The sequence below is a fragment of the Lutjanus erythropterus genome, chromosome 6 (genome assembly GCF_056507025.1).
Source record: "Lutjanus erythropterus isolate fLutEry1 chromosome 6, fLutEry1.hap2, whole genome shotgun sequence".
Classification (NCBI taxonomy): domain Eukaryota; kingdom Metazoa; phylum Chordata; class Actinopteri; order Lutjaniformes; family Lutjanidae; genus Lutjanus; species Lutjanus erythropterus.
The window spans coordinates 20,741,877-20,760,588 of record NC_139322.1 but is presented as its reverse complement, the minus strand read 5'-3'; the positions used below and the strand labels follow the sequence as shown (position 1 = coordinate 20,760,588).

General features: G+C 39.7%; 1 protein-coding gene across 1 annotated transcript in view; it reads left to right on the top strand.

Moving 5' to 3' along the window:
• Nucleotides 1-18,712, top strand: part of nav1a (neuron navigator 1a) — a 144,788-nt gene that overhangs the window by 29,152 nt on the left and 96,924 nt on the right. The window contains exon 4 of the mRNA XM_084721119.1: nucleotides 2,162-2,253. Coding sequence (XP_084577245.1) covers nucleotides 2,162-2,253 — 92 coding nt within the window. The remainder of the gene's footprint in view (nucleotides 1-2,161; nucleotides 2,254-18,712) is intronic.

The window sequence follows — 18,712 nt, the reverse complement described above, 5'->3', positions numbered from 1 at the left end:
TTACACACCATCAAAGCAATTTTATACCACAGTATGGCTAAATTAAAACTGTATGTTTCAAGTATTTAGTTAAATTTTTGACTCAAAGCATTTTTACGACATAAAAAATATTTTTTTGCATTGATGGTATTATATCACATTATGAGAGACATAGACTGGATACTCCACTGAAAACATGATGCCACCTCTTTTTACCTATTTGCAATGTAAGAGAACACATGTTAAGAAAGAAAAAATACAGATGTGTTTGTTGGCTCCAGTAAGATTGAAAAAGAAAAAGGGCCTACGTGTGTTTTTGGAGGAGTAACCTGTCTCATAATGTAGGTTAATTAGTAAATTTAATGGGATTCATTCTTAAGAGTTAGACAAGTTCTCGAATTAGGCATCTTAACAGCATTTATTTAGCTGAAAACTCAAAATATATTACATAAGTAGTCAGTGTACCACAGAGCATTTGTATCAGTACATTAACATATGTCAATAACAGACGCAAATACTGGCAAGGATCATGCAGGAGAAGGGGCTTTTGTGTAATAACAACGCCAGTTGGGCATTGCAGGATGTAGTTCCACAAAAAGCAATGTGAGAAAAAACTGTTTCCCACATCCAGTCTGCTGCTGTGGTTATTTAACTAGCATCTAATAAGGTTTAACAGTCACACAATTTCTGTTGACTGTCCCTCAACACAGTGTGGGTCTATAACAGATGTTAGCAACATTAGCTGTAGGACATGCTAACTAAGTTCACAGGCTAACCTGCAAAATAGACATTAAAGCAACATAAAAATGGCAAAACCTTCCACCTTCCAAATTTAAAGTTTTTTTGTTTTCTTTTGTTTTTTTAAGTATTGATTGATCCTTGAGTTTCAGTTTTGAAGCAAATCTTGGTTTGTGCTGTCCTTTGTTGAGAAAGAAGTCATAAATTGCTTAACTTGGCACACACATAAGAGTTTTCCAGTTGTTGTGGGGACCTTTCCATCAAAAATAAAGTTAGTCTACTTCACTTGCTTGGATGATGGGAGTAGACTTTTGTGCTGTTTTTTGCAGTCAACAAAAGAGAAATTAGTGTGTTTTGCACATAACGTTGTAGTGATACTAGTGGTAATTGGATGTAACTCTCTACTCTCTATCTGCATCACATCCACCATAAAGCACATTACTTTTACTATGTGAAAACATTTATCATGGTAATGATGGTATTACAAAATCCATGTTGTGTCAGAACATGACACCAGCAACGTTGATGAAATCAGTATGCTGTCCACCCCTACTCTTGCTCTCTTGCTCTCTCTCTCTCTCTCTCTCTCTCTCTCTCTCTCTCTCTCTCTCTCTCTCTCTCTCTCTCTCTCTCTCTCTCTCTCTCACACACACACACACACACACACACACACACACACACACACACACACACACACACACACACACACACACACACACACACACACACATTGACTGCCTCTCTGGATACTAAAGACCAGCCCTAGAGGCCTGTTGTTGCCATTTCAGTCCAATTCCTCTGTCATCTTTTCCAGCAATGTATGTGTGTGCAAGAACACACACACACACACACACACACACACACACACACACACACACACACACACACACACATATACAGTACACACACATTTGGTGTTTTCTGGAGCAGAGCTGATTGTTAAAGTGTCCTCTTGACAGCCTCTGGGCTGACTCAGTATATTGTTCTCTCTCACACACACATAGTCACGATGTGGGATAAAAACAAGAAAAAAGTGAATCTAATTTTGTAAGTATTAAAAAAATGCAGTGTTACTGTGTCTGATGTGTGGTGGTGTGTGGTGTTTTGTTAAATGAATCAATCTGTTAAGAATTCATTCGTCAAAGCAGAATCAATGATCGCATGATGTGCAATTCTTGATAAGATAAAGAATTAGAACAATTCAAAATAAGAACTTAAATTCTTCAGCCTCTGTTTGCTTTTAAAATGATGAAATTATTTGCAGTGCTTTAACAGTGATTTTCAGTTTCTTTGATTTGCATTTATGGAAATCAGTGTGACACACTGGCGAATGTCAGCTCTTTCTTTACTGTCACACATACAGTAGTAGCTTGTGTGTTTGATTACAATCAGTGGCACTGAAGTGATTTGCATGTTCAGTAACATGTTCATGATGTGTTTACAGAATACGAGTACAGGAGAGTGACTTTTCACTGGACGAACTGAGTGACTGCTCATCTGGATCCATAGAAGTCTGTTGTGATGACCTAACACCAGGTTAGACACACACACACACACACACACACACACACACACCTATAGGTAGGCAATCAAACAAAGATTGAGGCTTGGTGATAAATCGATATTATTACATGGCTTTGTTGAATTGCCTTTACAGTTTTCCTTAAACACTGTATAAAAAAAGATTAGAAAAGTTGTGATTTCAAGGCAAATCAACTAGATATTTGAGTTTTGAATCAAACTCTTAAGTTTTGAAATAAACTAATACTTTTGTTGACCTATAATCTTTAGTTGAGATAATATCCTTTTCTTCTTTCGGTGAACTTGAATCTTTCAGATTTAGCAAAAAAAAAAAAAAAAGATTTCAAAAATTGATCATCATCATTATTATCATTATTTGGATATGTGAAAAATAAATGGTTGCAATTGAAAATATTAAGTTATTAACAATTATTCACTTTTACTTTGACTTTACTCAATTTTTGAAATCCAATTGTTACTGGGTTTCTAGGATTCAAGTTCATTGAAAGAAGAAAAGTAAATCATCTCAACAAAACATTATAACCCTAAAATTTTGATTTTTTTCACAGTGACTTATATCAATATCGTAATATGAGACTAGATCTCGTCAGAGGTTTTGGATGTTGTTCCATCATTATATAACACAAGGCAAAGTGATCTAATTTTATGAATTTACCAGACTTTTCTAGTTGTATTATTTGCTTTTATCCACTTTTAGCAATATTGTCTCATTTTTTCAGGAGCAACACACATCACTTTTCCTTTCTCTGCGTCTCCTTTACTGAACAAAACTTGTAGTCTACTTTTGTCTACCCAGTTCTCATCAAGGCACCAAGAGGCCACGAGCCTTTTGGCAGGTATGGATGCCTCTCTTCTGGCATCCAGACGCATTTACTGCTATAAGTGGCGTCAGACAGGACATGCCAGCAGCAGACCTTTGGGTCTCATTGTGGAACCTGAATAGACTCAGTGAGGACTAAGGGACAACCATTCTCTGTCTGAATGCGTGTCACGCTCCTACTCATCAGGCCTCAGGAGCCATGTGTGAAGTTAGGTGTTGTAATTTTGTGTCTCAGCAGGGCTCTGCTGACTACAGTGTTTTTTTTTTACTGTAGATGAAGAGATGGAAAAGAGAGATGGGCTCAGGATATTAATATGAAGGAGGATGACAGAGGTGATGTGGGTCAGTAATGGGATGAAATGGGGCACTCGCTGCCAGGGAGTATTATATGCACATTGATTTCAGCTTCATTCAAGAGCTGTCAAGGAGTTTGAACCCTCCCTCCCCTCAACGCTTTCTCTCCTTTCCTCTCTCTTACAGTTCCTCTTTTCTGGTTTCACTGACCTAAAAAGCCACAGTCCCAGCATGACCCCTCTTCCCGTCCCTTTGAGTAATGGTTTGCTCCGTACCCGCAGCCATAGTGATGCATTGTCATGGTCAGTCTGACTCGGGGGATGTGGACGTGCCACAGAGATATGACTTTATCAGTGGCTTAGTGAGTCATTCTTTTTGATGTAGTGTCAGTTGGACAGGAGGGGATCAACCGCCTGGCTTAGAAATGTGCAGTCCAGAGTTAGTGCATATTAAACTTTAATGGCCAAAATCTCTCTGAGGCCAAGCTCACACACATTTAACAGAATATGTGCAGCTTAGTCAGAAAGTATCATGACAGTTATAGTACATGTTTTTCATTGTTTGGCAGTAATCTTGCACCCTGAATTTCAAATGAAACAATGACAGTGGGTTTACAGGGCGTTTTAAGGGTGCTCCCATCCAAATTGGGTACAGTGTAGGAATCATAACCCTTTTTATGCATGATCCTCAATTTTTAGGGACAATATAGCATAGGGGTAAGGGGAAAATTAATTCTTACATCCATTGCAGTTCCCTCTTGACAGATTATTAATCACTGCAGAAAAGTCAGTGATCAGAAATTTAAAGGCTGTACGTTTTTTACTCCTGAACAAGTTGGATAGTGATACGTATCTGACGCAAAGATGTATGTCATGTTAATTTTCTAAATTAGGCTAATATTTGAGTTTTGGTGAGGGGAGCATTAGCAAGTGCAGTTGGATACAATCCAGCCGGCATCCCTTTGACTTAAAAGCTAGCACATGGAAGCATTTTGGCTTCTATGAAGTTGAAGGGAAAAGGGACAAGAGCCACACTGTATGCAAGCCGTGTCAGGCTAAACTAATTATAGATCATTATAAATACCCTATGTTTTTAAAGTAGCAATTAGTCAGCCAGTGAGACAAAATCATGTATAAAAATCTAGTTTTTTGATGCATCAATAAAGACTTTATAATCACAGATGTAGCCATAATGACACCTCTGTCAAGCTCTTTCTGTTTAGTGCTAATTACCACATATTATGAGTAGGGGTATATGAAAATTTCAAAAAATACTGCGATATTATGTTGCTGTATCAATTCTCAAAACACTACTGGGATATTTTGATGCACGCAAAGATTTGTGTTTAAACCCACGACCGCTAAATAGCAGTGTTCTTATCTAGTTTCCCTGTTCTGATTGCATAAAATAGTTACTTTTTTATTAAGTTTATCAAGTCGTATCTCCTATATCATGATACATATCATGTCACAAGATTCTTGCCAATAATATGCTTTAATAGTTGTTTTTATTGAAGCAGCAAAGTGTCTTGACCTTTAGTGTCAGTGACTCAGCTTCGTCAGAAAGAAGAAAGAGGAGACGCAGAGTGAGAGAATGATGAAACAGAAAACAGAGAATCAGACAGATTAAATGTGCATTTCAGAATAAATTGAATCTGTCGCTCTGAAAAGGAGAAAATTGAAACAGCTTCTCTCCACAGCCAGTAGTGGACCTTGAGCAAATAATATGCTCTATATGCTGTAGTTCTTATAGCTGAAGAAAACCTTTCATACTCAGACATTTCTATATTATATAACATCACAAGCAGTTACTCTACGAGCTGTAAAATTCTCTATTCTGTTAATCTGGCCTGTCTAAAACTGTACCCACCAGAGTAGAGCTGTTTGCATATAAAACTTTTAAAAGCTTTTTTGGAGGTTTCAGGCAGCTGGTTGTGGAGATGGGGGATGGAAGCTCATGGAGGACCAGCCAGTCTTTAAAGGCCTCAGGCTGTCTTGGGACGATGGTTGTGGCCTTGTAATTGGTCCCTAGAAGGCGTTAGAAACAGAAGTAAAGTGTCTTAGACTCCTCTGAAGCTGCACTTACATGGAGGGTGGACTGACACCGTAATAACTGTAATTTAGGGAGCGGAGGAAGGGAGGGGAAACTGGCAGGATGCAAAGTTTGGAGGGAAGGAAAGAGAAGGAGTGAGAAAGGGAGCGAGATGAAAAGAGGAGACCTGATAAGGTCGATGGCTTGATGGATTTGGTTTTGTGTAAGGAGGAAAGAGAACAAACAGAAAATGTGTGCACGGTGATAACATGACAGATTGAATGATGGTTATATTTCAGAGCTGGGGGCTGTGGTTGAACACACGACACAAGGACAAACCATGTTGTGATTTGGTTGTAGTTTCCTCAGCAAAATCAGCATACCCAAATTAACACTGTCAGAGGTGATTTCAACACTGCTGAAGCGTGTATGTGGGTCCACACCACAGAGTGTTAACTTAACTCTTTTTTTCAGTGTTGGTACCTTAACACTAACTTAGTGTAATTATCTTTTTGGAGTTAAAATTTAAACAAGGGATGCACAACATGGATTTTGTTCAGCTACTACGATAACCACTAATTAACTGCTTTTCATGTCCAATACCAAGAAGATAGCCAGTGATGTCACATTTTTGCATTCTAAAAAGAACTGAACAAACTAATCTAACTTTGACTCTTCAGATGTTCATTTATGTTTCCTACCTTATCAAAAAACTTGACAAATATAATCTGGCTTTTATAGAAGATTTTGCCTAAGAATTCAAATTAAAAGGTTTGTCAATCTGTCAAATCTGATATCAGTATAACTGATGTTTATTGGCTAATACATGCCAATATCGATATAGCTGAATCAGATTCAGGGGGTGGCTACTGAGGCTCAAGCCCCAGATATTTTCTCAAAAGCCCTGCATCTTTCACGTTCTGAAAATTACATTGTACAAGTAATTTCTCTCAGTCTTTCTCTGACTGCACTGCGTGTGCGTCACTGTGCAGTACTGGAGTCTAACGGAGAGGTAGTAATACGCCGCCAACAGGCACGTAGCCTCCGTATCCTCCCCTAAAGAAGAAGTATTTTGTTTTCATGGACATCCACAATTTTTAAAAAAAGCCAGCAGCGGCATCGTCCACAGAAAGCTGTACATCAGCAGCAGCCAGAGCCGCCAGTAAACCACAGACAGGAGATATTTCACATTAAATTGCAGGTTTAACAATCAGTCAGTACGCAAGGACTCACCCTTCGTGTCAAAGCATGTGTCAAGTTCTAATTTTAAAACACCAGCAGAGTTGAATATTGGGGATTTGACTTAATCCAGAGTATAATTAACTCTGTTTGCTCAAATTTTACCAACATCAATAATGTAACTCTTTTCAATTTGCTGTGAGACTATGGTAAAAGAGTAGTTTTCCACAAATTGAGTGTTTTCCATCTGCTCACATTAAATTGCATCAGCAGTAACATAATCAGCTCGTACGTCTTCTATCCGAGCCCCTAATGAAGACCTGAACATTTAATGTGACTGTAGCACCATGTGGTCTTTCAATTAGACCACAGACCTCCTGACCTTGTCGTTCTCTGGAGAGGTGTATTTGAGCATGCGTTCACATCAGAGTGTGTGTGTGTGTGTGTGTGTGTGTGTGTGTGTGTGTGTGTGTGTGTGTGTGTGTGTGTGTGTGTGTGTGTGCTGATGTATGTGTGTGTGTGACAGTACACAGATGGTGTTTGAAAGATGAATGTGATGTGGACTGCGTATCATTTTTCATCCCCCAGTGAGGGTACAGCCTGATGTTCCCCACGGACGCTCTCAAAGTCCGTCAGCTGTTTCTCCATCTCACACACAGACACACACACTCACGCACACACACACACACACACACACACACACACACACACGTACTGTACAGACACCTACAAACATGGAGGAGGTCATGATTTGCATCTGGTCTGAGAGCTCCGTTCACAAGGATATGAAATACTGCAAAGAATCCCACAGCCACCGTTACAAATTCAGCAACATCTGACATTAAAATTTGCAGATTGTACTTTGTGTAACATCGACACATTATTCTGAAATAAAATGGCATGTGGTCCTTTGAAACAGTCAGACAGTCTGGGCTAGAGATTTTTTTCTCAAGGCAAGCCCAAAATGGAATTCAGTGGCCATGAGCCAGTTTGTACTGTGTTATACTGAATTGCATAATGACCCCAGTCACCTTCATTTATTCTTACTATAATATACACTCAATCGCCAGTTTATGAGATATACCTAGCTAAAAGTAGACTAGTGGAACAGTCCTGAAATAAATTATTGAGAGTTATAATGTTCAGTTTCTGTTGAACCTGTGATAGAGAGGTGTTGATTCAAGGCCATGGTCATTTTGAAGTTGTTTTGTGTTACACTGACAGGAGTTTCTAATGTTTTTTCTATCCCATTTCAGTGAACGTAAGCTAAATCTCTCTGTATAATGCAGTACGGTTCCACAGCACCACAGACTAAATTGCTGCGTTGAATCAGCGCCTCTCTTTATTTGGATACCCCTTAGCTGCCATTAAAGGTAGCAACCGGCTGCTCCTCCTGGGGTCTAGACACAACAAAACATAACATATAAAACAGGACATAAAGCACGTGTAAACAATCATGTTCAATCCTATAGTCAAGTAAAAACCTTAGCACAGTCCACCGTAGTCATTTAAGTCAGTTAATTAATCTGTGGGTTATAGTTAATGATACACCTTATTTTTGTGGAAAATTTAAGACAGTTACTTGATACAATCAATCTCGGTATTACACAAAGCTTAAATGTGTTCGTTGTTCAGCTTGACAGAAGAAGAAGAAAATGAATTCATTTGTAGTGACGTAATGCAGCATTTACTGTACTTCTGTATTCTTAGTGAAATTGTTTGTCCTGTTGCTGATCAAGTCAATTATCTATTTTAATAGATTGGTTTAATTTATTTGGGTCAGTTGTAGGTTTATCATAATGTATTCTATTGTGTAATTTTGATTGTAAGATTTGTAAGAAGAAAAGCACAAGTAAAAGTGGCACATTCAGTGAGTTTTATAGCTTTTTAACTTAAATGTCATACAAAGACGTTTTTAATCGGACAGTTTAATTCAGATTTCTCTATATGACCTATATAAGCAAACAAGATCATATAGTTTTTTCATTCTATATAGTTATTTTTAATGCCTGCCACCACATCAGATTCTCCTTGAAATCAAATGAAATGAAGGCATGCAGAAAGGAAGACCCTATGTTTATATTTTCCTAGAAAAGTTACAGTGATTAGTATTTTAGCAAATAAAATTCTAAACGGCTGCTGGGTCAGATTGAAATCAGATGAAACAAACCTGTGTGTACATTTTCTCAGCCAAAGTTACAGTGAATGGTGCATTAGCCTATTAAAAAGAAGGAGGAGGAGATTTTTCTCTAAATTAGTTGTTTTTTTTATGTTATATTTTGTGATCATACAGTGGAAACACTTTGGCTTTTGTCCACAGGAGCCCCCAGAATCACCAGAATATGAAACTTCCTTGTGGCTGCTTTCACTTAACTTTTATAGCCCGTGGAAATGGTCACAAGCATAGGCAGTAGTTTTGACATTATTACAGACTTAAAAGATGAGTCTGTTCATTGAAAAATGTTCTCACTTTGCGAAGCCCTCGTGTAGAGAAATACATTTTGAAACACTCGTGTGCCACTCGCTTCTAGGAAAGCAGAAGTCAGCAATGTTAAGTTAGTAATGAAGGTACAAAACCAGCTTGCAGTTTCTAAATGTCATGCTCGTGCCATCTCCTTAATGCCCCTGGACGGTCTAGTGAATAGCATTTTGATAACCCTGGCCACATCTACTCTTAGACAGTGCATAATCCTCTTTGGCCAATCTCATCAGGGAGACATATGCCGAGTTGGCGTTGGACAGTGATGAGTGGTTTAGTAGCTTTGGGAAGATGATCAGACATAAGCGTGGACTAGATTATGTCCTCACTCATCACCAGGAGTGAGGCAGTAATCACTATTTAGGGTTTAATGTCATGCCCGACTCTATATTTGACCCTGACTTTGACCGGTCAAGAGTTCTCTGGCCCAGTGTCGGGGCAGCTGAAGTGATGGCGCAGTTTATTTTGTTTGGTTTAGGTAGTGAGTTTGATGGGGAAGACATCGCGTGAGTGTGGGAAAGTGAGTCTTAAAGGCAGACATGGGTGCACATAATCCATACATGAGCTGAAAGGCACACGTGCATATATTGTATATGTGTGAATAAAAACAAAGTCACTCACACGCAGAAGAAGCTCTTCATTCTCCCATTCATCTCACACACTGAGCCATAAACCCCACTGTGTCCTCCTCCTGTGTCCTCCTCCTCCACCTCCTCTTATTTCTCTCCATCCAGGGACATTTCCTTACAATGTAGGAGGCTCACAGTAATGTCCGCATTATGAGGGAGGACAGAAAGGGGGAAGAAGGGTGAATTGAGGAATGGGTGAATGAGTGCACACACACTCAAGATCCTTTTTGACCTCTGAGGTGACTCCCAACCCAGGGAGTCGAGTTATGAGTCAGTCATGTGTGTAACCTCCCTGTGTCTCTGTGGGACCACACACACACCCACGCACACAGGAATGGAGTCACAAAGACACCTATCTGTCAATTTAATAACCCATGGAGAATCAACCACACACTCAAATATGAGCGGATACTTCTTGGGTGAAAATTCCTGATGTTAACGGGATAGTTTGGATAATTTGAAGTGCGCTTGATGAGGCACTTATTGATAGTCAGTGGATCAGCTGCAGTAGATGCAGGGTGGCACGCCTCCAGTTTGTAGAAGCAGTGACCAGTAAAGGCATTTAGCCATTTAAAAAAAAAAATCAATAGCAGTTTAAGTGTATGCTATATTAAGAATATTTTCAGGGCTTTGGTTTACCCTCAGCTTTTTCTAACAAAAACCTCCATTAGATCAAACAAATGTCACGCTCTCCAAAACCAACCAAACTCCACAGGCGAAATCAGCAACTTTACCTCTCAAAACATGGGAGTGACGGTTCATTCGCTGCCCAAATCTGCTAGTTTGTTTGTGCTATTTATTGTGTGACTTTGGTGAATCCAAACTAACCTTTTAAAACACAGAAATCACACAATAACACAAATAAACTAACAGATCGAGGCAGCAGTAGACAAGCAGCTCCTGTGTTCTGTGAGGTAAAATTACTGATTTTGGACTAGAGTTTGGTTGGTTTGGAGAGAGCAATATTTGGCTTATGTAATAGAGGTTTCCTGTCAGAGAAGGATCTCTGATGGCAAAGTGAAGCGATAAAAAATATTCTAATTATAGCATACACGTACATTACTATTGATATTTTTGGGTAGACTTTTTTTTAAGTTGCTAAAAAAAGCAGTACATTGCATTGCTTCTGCACTGGTACTCCTCTCTTCTTCTTTAAAGTTGGGTTGTCATCTGCTACAGGTATATCATATTTTAAATTTTAGCAACCATATTTTTTTCTTCTAGAGAGAAGCACAATTGCACAAGTGAACACACTCATACGTGCTCATGATATCCGTCGCTGCTGTATGCACACCACGCTGTAACTAGGCAACCAGCCTCTGCAGCACAGCATTGTGGGATACCCCTGGGAAGTGTACTGAGAATGTCAACACTGAAGCATCTACGAGGGAGCGTCTACAAAGAGTGATACCTTTTAAAAACACACACAAATCCATTCTTTTCACATACTTTATTCCCCCGGATGGCAGTTGGTGTTTTTCAGCTCTCAGCTGTGTGTGATTCACGATGAGTGTGTGTGTGACATTCGCCCTGGGAGAGAATGGTGTTTTTGTTGGATTAACATTTGTGCCTCCGGAATCAGGAGTTAAGATGAGTGATACACTCACACTATTAGCATGGATAGCCTTTAAGTGGTTGGATTGTCCAAATGCTTAAGCCAGTGACTCATGTGGTGCATCATCAGCAGTGACAGAGACCACCAAAGAGGTGTCACTGTGGAAAAAACTTAATCTCTCATTCACACATACATTTGTGACTCAGACTAGGAAGCCACACACTGTATGTATCAGATTGCCATCTCAGTATTTTGGTGTAAACAGGACATTAATAGCCATGTTATTGTGTTGGTGCAGTACCAGAGTTTGTGTGTGACTGTGAGCTGTCCCTCGTGTATTTGTGTGTGTGTCATGGTCTGGTATTCATCCCCGTGTCCTGTGGACCCTATGCGTTAGTGTGGTAGCGGACATAAGTGAACGTAGCTGGAGTGGCGAGGCGGTGAGACAGGATATCCCCTCTCTGTCTTACAGGCTTCCTCTGCTCCTCTGGCACACATACAGAGATCCTTCCTCACGCCGTCCTCTTCCTCCTCCTCCTCCACCTCCTCCTCCTCTCCTCTCACTTTCCTCAGCTCAGTTGAGCTTTATTTATATAGCACCTTTCATACACACACACAGCCCAAAGTGCTTTACATAGCAAAATTAAAACAACACAGACAAAAAAATCAAAAACAAACAATAAGTAAAAATTTTGCAAGAATATAAATAACAGTAACATTTTAGAAATGCTAAATAAAAATCACCAGAAAAACCAGGGATGATGGATTGAAGCTTAAGGCTATAACATTACTCCAAGTAAGAAATTAAAAGCCCATTCTGCTTTTTTTTTTTTTTTTTTTTTTATCAATTATTGAGATAATTTTTCTTATAAAATAAAAAACAGCTGTTTTCCTGAATTCATGATTTTTTTCCTGTAAAAAATTGGCTCTGAATTAAAATCTCATTTATTCAAATGAGATTATTTTCTCCTCAAGTGAATAAAATACACTTCCATATTAATGAGATAATTTTTCATATTTACCTAATTAACTTATTGAATGACTTAATTGATTCAGAAAAACTGAGCCCTTTTTTCTCAAGTGAATGCAATAAGCTTCCGGTAAAAGACAGATCTTTAATTTTGATTTAAAAATATCAGGAGAACTTTCCACTGTAATATCCAGAGGCAGTGAGTTCCACAAATCAGGGCCACAAAAAAAGAAGGAGGACCGTAGTGATCTGGCTGAAACATAAATGAAAGAACATCACTGATGGTGGGAGGAGCAAGGTCCTTAAAAACTTTGTAAAAAAGTAAAGGAACTTTAACTCAATTCTAAAAGACAGGTAGCCAGTGCAGTGTCTTAAGCAGTGGGCTAATATGATCCATTTTCTTTATTTTGGTTGAGACTCTGCCCGCAGCATTCTGAACTAGATGTATGTTTGCCTCATTGCCTTGTTTTCTGCATCATAATTTTCTCTTACATTCTTTCTCTTTTTTCCTCACTAGTAGTATCCAGTAGGCTTTTTTTTTCTTTTACGGTGTCTGATCTATCCTCCTCTGACTTGCTCTCTTTTTTCCTCATCTTCTATTCTCAGTCACACTCACTCTCGTCATTTTCTTCTCACTTCTCCGCCCCGTTCACGCTTGTCTCATCTTTAGAACAACTTTTATTTTTTTCCCGCACGTAGACACAAAAAGGCAAAACAAGAGGAACCAAGAGGGAGTGGGAGACAAGAGTGAGTGGGTGAAAGTGAGAACGCATGCCATCTGCTCTTAAAGTTTCTGATACAATCGGTTGCATCCAGAGCAGCCGTGCTTTCCTCTTCTCTCGCAGTACTTTTCCTTTCAAAGCTGGTGACCTTGTGTAACCTTGTAAACATGCATATAATGCACCACACAGTGTCTCTATGTGTGTGTGTTTATGTGAGTCCCACTGGCTACTTCACATGACTGCCCTGTAGAAATATAGTGGAGAATCTGTTCCTAACTGTTTAGAGATGCTAGGGCAAATATACTCATGCAAAGTACAGACACATGCTGCCTGCCTGTCTGTCTGTCTGTCTGTCTGTCTGTCTGTCTGTCTGTCTGTCTATTGCACTCTGTATTTTCAATTTAACCATTCATCCCTGTATCTCTGTCTATCTGTCTCTCTTGCCTTCACTTACACTCTTAGAAATAAAGGTTCTTCCTAAAGGGCCATTTGCCTTTGAAGAACCCTTTTTTGTAGAAAGGTTTTCTCAAGCGGCCCTTGTGAGACTAAGGTTTCCATTAAGAACACTTTCCATCCAAAGAACCCTTTTGGAACAAAGAGTTCTTGAAGGATTGTTGTAATCCTTTGAGAACTTTTTGTACTCTACTATGATAGGGTTCTTTGTTAGAGCCCCTAAGTGGGCTCTAGATAAAGCCCAGGTTCTCGGTAGAGTGTATCATTACATAAATGTAATGTATTATCCCCTAGGTGGGTTCTAGATAAAATCCATGGAATATTGAGTGATCCTCTGAGTGGGTTCTACAGCAGACTGTTGGAATATTAAAAAAAATCTCCTGGTAGAACCCTCTGGTGTGTTCTAGACAGAACCCTTGGAATATAACAAGGTTCTCTGTGGAATCTGCTGGGTGCATTCTAGATAAAACACTTGGAATACAAAACTGTTCTCTGTAGAACCCCCTGACTGTGGTGAAACATTTCACAGATGGTTCAAGGTGTAACCCTTAATTTCGAGTTCTAGGTAGAACTTTCTAAAAGGGTTCCAACTGGAATCTTTATAAAAGGTTCTGCTAGAAACCCAAAAGAGTTTTCCTATGGGAACAAGCCAAAGAACACTTTGTGGTTCTAAGAGTGTACTCTTGCTTAAAAGTGTCTTTATGTGTGTATGGAACTGTTTCCCCCGTCAATGTAGCAAATCTCCCATGGCTCCGGCCACTGTGGTCAGCCCATAAACACGCACACACACGCACACACACACACACACACACACACACACACACACACACACACACACACACACTCTTCTGTGACGTACTGAATGTGTGAGTCTGCTATGCGATGAATGTGTAGGCTAATACTGAGTGCTGGCACTCCTCACACTCTGAAACTGCCAGCTTCTCTGATGTCAGGCCAGATTGCTCAGGTCAGTCAGACACCCTGCACAGACTGCATGCTGTGTGTGTGTGTCTATGTGTGTGTGTTTGTGTGTGTTCGTGTTTGTGTGTGGAGAGAATATATGTTTACATCGCCCATATATTAAAGTGATTAGACTGTGGAGCCAGAGAGACGAGTACTGGAACAAACAGGTAGCTGTGTGCAGCCAACACACACTTTACCTGTGTGTGTATATGTGCTTTCAAGAGCACTGACGCGTGTCTTTGCCCCACGTGCATTTGTGCGCCACACAGACCTGCCTTGTACACGGTCACTCTCGTTTGACCAACCTTAATCCCTCATCAGGGAGGTATAAGAGCTGACGTGCAGCACCTATTAGCTTTAAATTACATCCCTTACCCCCCTACTGGCCTGCTACCTGCCCCCAGAGCCCCCATAACTGTCAGCACACAGCTCTGGCCTCAATGTGGCACAACCACCTCAACATTGGCCCTTTATTAAAGCTAGCTGCTTCTAATTAATGACTTTGGCCTTTACACAATAAAACAGCCAGTGTAAGTCTGTTTTTGTCTGCTGCTGAGCTCCTGTATTACACACACCCAGTCAAGGCCAGATGGATGTGTTGGAAGTTGTTGGAAAGTGAGCCGTGCACGTACCTTAATGCGTTTCGTTGTCTTTTTTGGGTCCAATTGGCGCCAGTATGGGTACTGTTGAAAAATTAGTACCTCTAATATTGAGTGTGGAATGTGAGCAAACAGGACATCGCTTGTTTTCGCTCTGGTTTAGTGTCAACCAGTTTATGCAAATGTAACGGAAAATGGGCTTTAGCCCAACAGGCTGCTTGTTTGAATACTAGTCCTAACAGTGTGAGACCTGATAACATCACAGCTGCAGGCATTGCTGCTCACATACAAGAGAAAGTGAAGTGCACTAACGGTAATACAGCCAGAGGATACACACTGCACCAGTTAGGCTACAAGACCTGTATGCAGACAGGATGCATTAATACATAAAAACAAGTTCTACAGCTATATTGATTGTTAATGAGTAATGATGGCCTTAAAAGTTCATTTTATGCTCTGTCATCATGATTACTTCTAATGGAAATGAAGACAGATGAGAAATGACGACAATATACAATTTCTGTCTCTGTTAAAGGTATAGTTCAGGTTTTTGAAGTAGGGTTGTATGAGGTACTTAGTTAGTGTATTACCTACAGTAGAGGTCTGCACACCCCCAATTTATAAAAGGCCCACCTAAAAGAAAAAGGGAAATCTCTCTCTCTCTCTATCTCACAAAACACAGGAGTTGCTCACCTAACACTGCCCTGATCAATTATTTTTTTAGGGCTGCACCTAACAATTAATTTTAACGATTAATCTAACAATTTTTCAGTTAATTGATTAATATAGCGATTACTTTACCAATTAAGGGCACATGGATGTTTTTTGTATTATTGATTAATATAACAATTAATTTACCAAAAATAAATATCATGACTGTGTCTCACTAATATTTCAATATTTTATTCAAGTCAGTCATACATGCTTGTTAATGTAAATGGAAAGTACAAGATGGCTGAGTAACATTGTTAGATGACGCGCGATGTAAAGTTAACAGCAGTGTTGGAAGCATCACTTTTAACATGGTGTTGGTGAAGAAACATTTAGAAAATCTATCTGAACAGAAACATGCTTCACATGTTGATAATCCTCATATACTGTGTATATCATGCTTGTTTGCTGACACAAAGTAAACAGGGCAGTGCTGATGTTTCGCTGCTGCTGCTGCAGTAGGACAAAGTGCTCGGTGCTTCACTTCTAGCACTCGAGCAGAGCAGTTGCACCGCTGTGTTTACACAGTTTGTGGAGCTTGTATAGAGCCATAATGCTACATCTCTGTCTAAAATACTCCCACACTTTAGATGATTGCGGCGAGACTTGCTCTCTGCAGCTTTTTCTCTGGGTGGTCCCATGCTTTGATTTTAGTTTGTCTGTGTTACTGTATGAATTGGGTATTTTAGATGGTTAATTCAGATTAACCAAAGTCGCACAATAACACAAATTAAGTGACCAATCAAGGTAGTGGTAGACCAGCAACTCCTGTATTCTGTGAGGTAAAATTACTGTTTTTGACAATGGAGTCTGGTGGCCTTTGGATTGAGCGATATTTGACTTATATAACAGCGGTTTCCCATCAGAAAAGCTCTGTGTGTTAAGTGGAATTACAGGAATAGATTCTATGGGTATTTGAGGCAAGGTTTCCTGGTTTTTGGGAGATTATGACAGTGTGAAACAAGGGAATAATGAAGAGGATGATGAAGAAGAGTCGGAGTTACTCCTGTGTCCTGTGTTGATTGAGATGGGATGTCCAGAGCGATGGGATGACGTAGCTGAACGTGCCAGAGATAACCGAGTCCCTGGACGGGAGCCTTGGCTTCTCTGAGCCTGTCTCATCAATGTGACACACTCGTAGAGACAGACCCATGCACACCCACACACACACACCCACACACACACTCATAGACATGCAGGGGAGGGTAGGCAGAAATATAGACACCAGCACTCATTCACACACCCACTCGTGCACACGTGCTTGTTTTTAAGCCACTGAGGTATCTTAATGGTCGAGTTGAGGGATGGATGAGACTGTGATGAATCTGTACCCTACAAACTTAATGGCCTGTGCATTTATATTAACTGGAAGAGGGGGATGGGTCACATACTGTACATGCTTAGAACTAAGAGTTCGAAAAAAGGTTCTCCATGAATGGGTGGGGTTCTACCCAGAACCATTTGCTTCTGAAGAATCCTTTCTTGAAGAAAGGGTATGCCAATGGTTCTTTAACAGACCACAGGTTCCGTTAAGAACTCTTTTAGTCCAAAGAACCCTTTTTGGGAGGAAAGGGTTTTTCAAGGATGTTGAAATCCTAGAATAATAATAGTCTCATCAAGGGTACTTTGTACCAAAATATAACAGTGTTCTTGGTAGAACCCCCTTGCAGGGTTCTAGATAAAACCTTTGGAATATAGAAGGGTTCTTGGTAGAACCCCCATGGTAGGTGCTAAATAAAACCATTGGAATATAAAATGTTCTCCATTGAACCCCTGGGTGGGTTTTAGATGAAACCTCTGGAATATAAAAAGGTTCTTGGTAGAACCTCCTGGGTGGTTTCATGTTAGCATCCTTATAAGGTGGAAAGATTCAGGACACCCAGAGAGGGTTCCGCATGGAATCAGTATACCATAGAAGGGTTCTCCTTTAAAACCTCTCATATGGGGTTTGAAAGAGTTTGTAGTAGGTATAACCCTTAATGTGGGCCTCTAAGTAGAACCCTCTGAAAGAGTTCCAAGTGGAACCTTTATAAAAGGATCTACCAGGGACCAAAACGGGTTCTCCTATGGGGGCAAACTTAAGAACTCTTTGTGGTTGTAGTTATCACCTTTGTTTGTCAGAGTGTAGGTCTGGAGCAGGGGAGGAAATGAGAAAAGAGCGATGGAGATGAGTGGAGAGGTAATATGATGCAGGTGGGAGGGGTGTGTGGATGATCATTTGAGGTCTGTTTGCTACTAATTGAAGCATAATTGGTGACTGACCTATCTCGTCGTGGTGAATGTGTGTCCTGTTCTCCTCTCCTCCTCTAAGCTGATCCCGCAGTCACGGCTGTTTTTCAGATAATGTGAATCAGCTTAATCATGGGTGGGCCTCTCGTGATTAGGGCACATAAGAAAAAAATCTGAATGTGAAAGGATGAATAGAGCAGCTAATGTGATTATGAGTGATTGGATGTGCATGTGTGTGTGCAGGGGGTCTTTATTCTGGCTCCAATATTTGGCATCTAGGATCATTTGAGATGCATGCAGCTGAGCTCAATATAAATTTCTCTCTTTTTGGGGGGAATTTTAATTTTTATTAGCTTTTCAAAGGTGTGGTAGATGGCATACATGTGCTATTGTTTCCAGAATATAGGAACGCAAAGCATATTTTTATAGTATAGAGACTCCTAAAAATAAATCTAGAGAAAAAAATCAACAAATATATTAGTCCTGAGAAAAAAAAACAACAGCAACAGAGAAAACACTTTAATTATTAAGTTGCTGTTTGCAAAGATTGTTGAGCCTTGGTTGTATGAGGAGGAACCAATTACATTCCTTCAACACTAATTTAATTTAATTGTTCATCTTAGAAGCCATTACCCTGATTATCATGACAAATTAGTGAAGAACAAAGAGAAAAAAATAACTATCAGTGGTAGTTTTCTAATTTTGCCCAGTGAATGTGTCCATTTTGAAAAACATTGCAGTATGTTTTGAAAAATATTGTATTTTATTTTGAAAAACATGGTAATTTATTTTGAAAATCATTGCATTTTATTTTGAAAA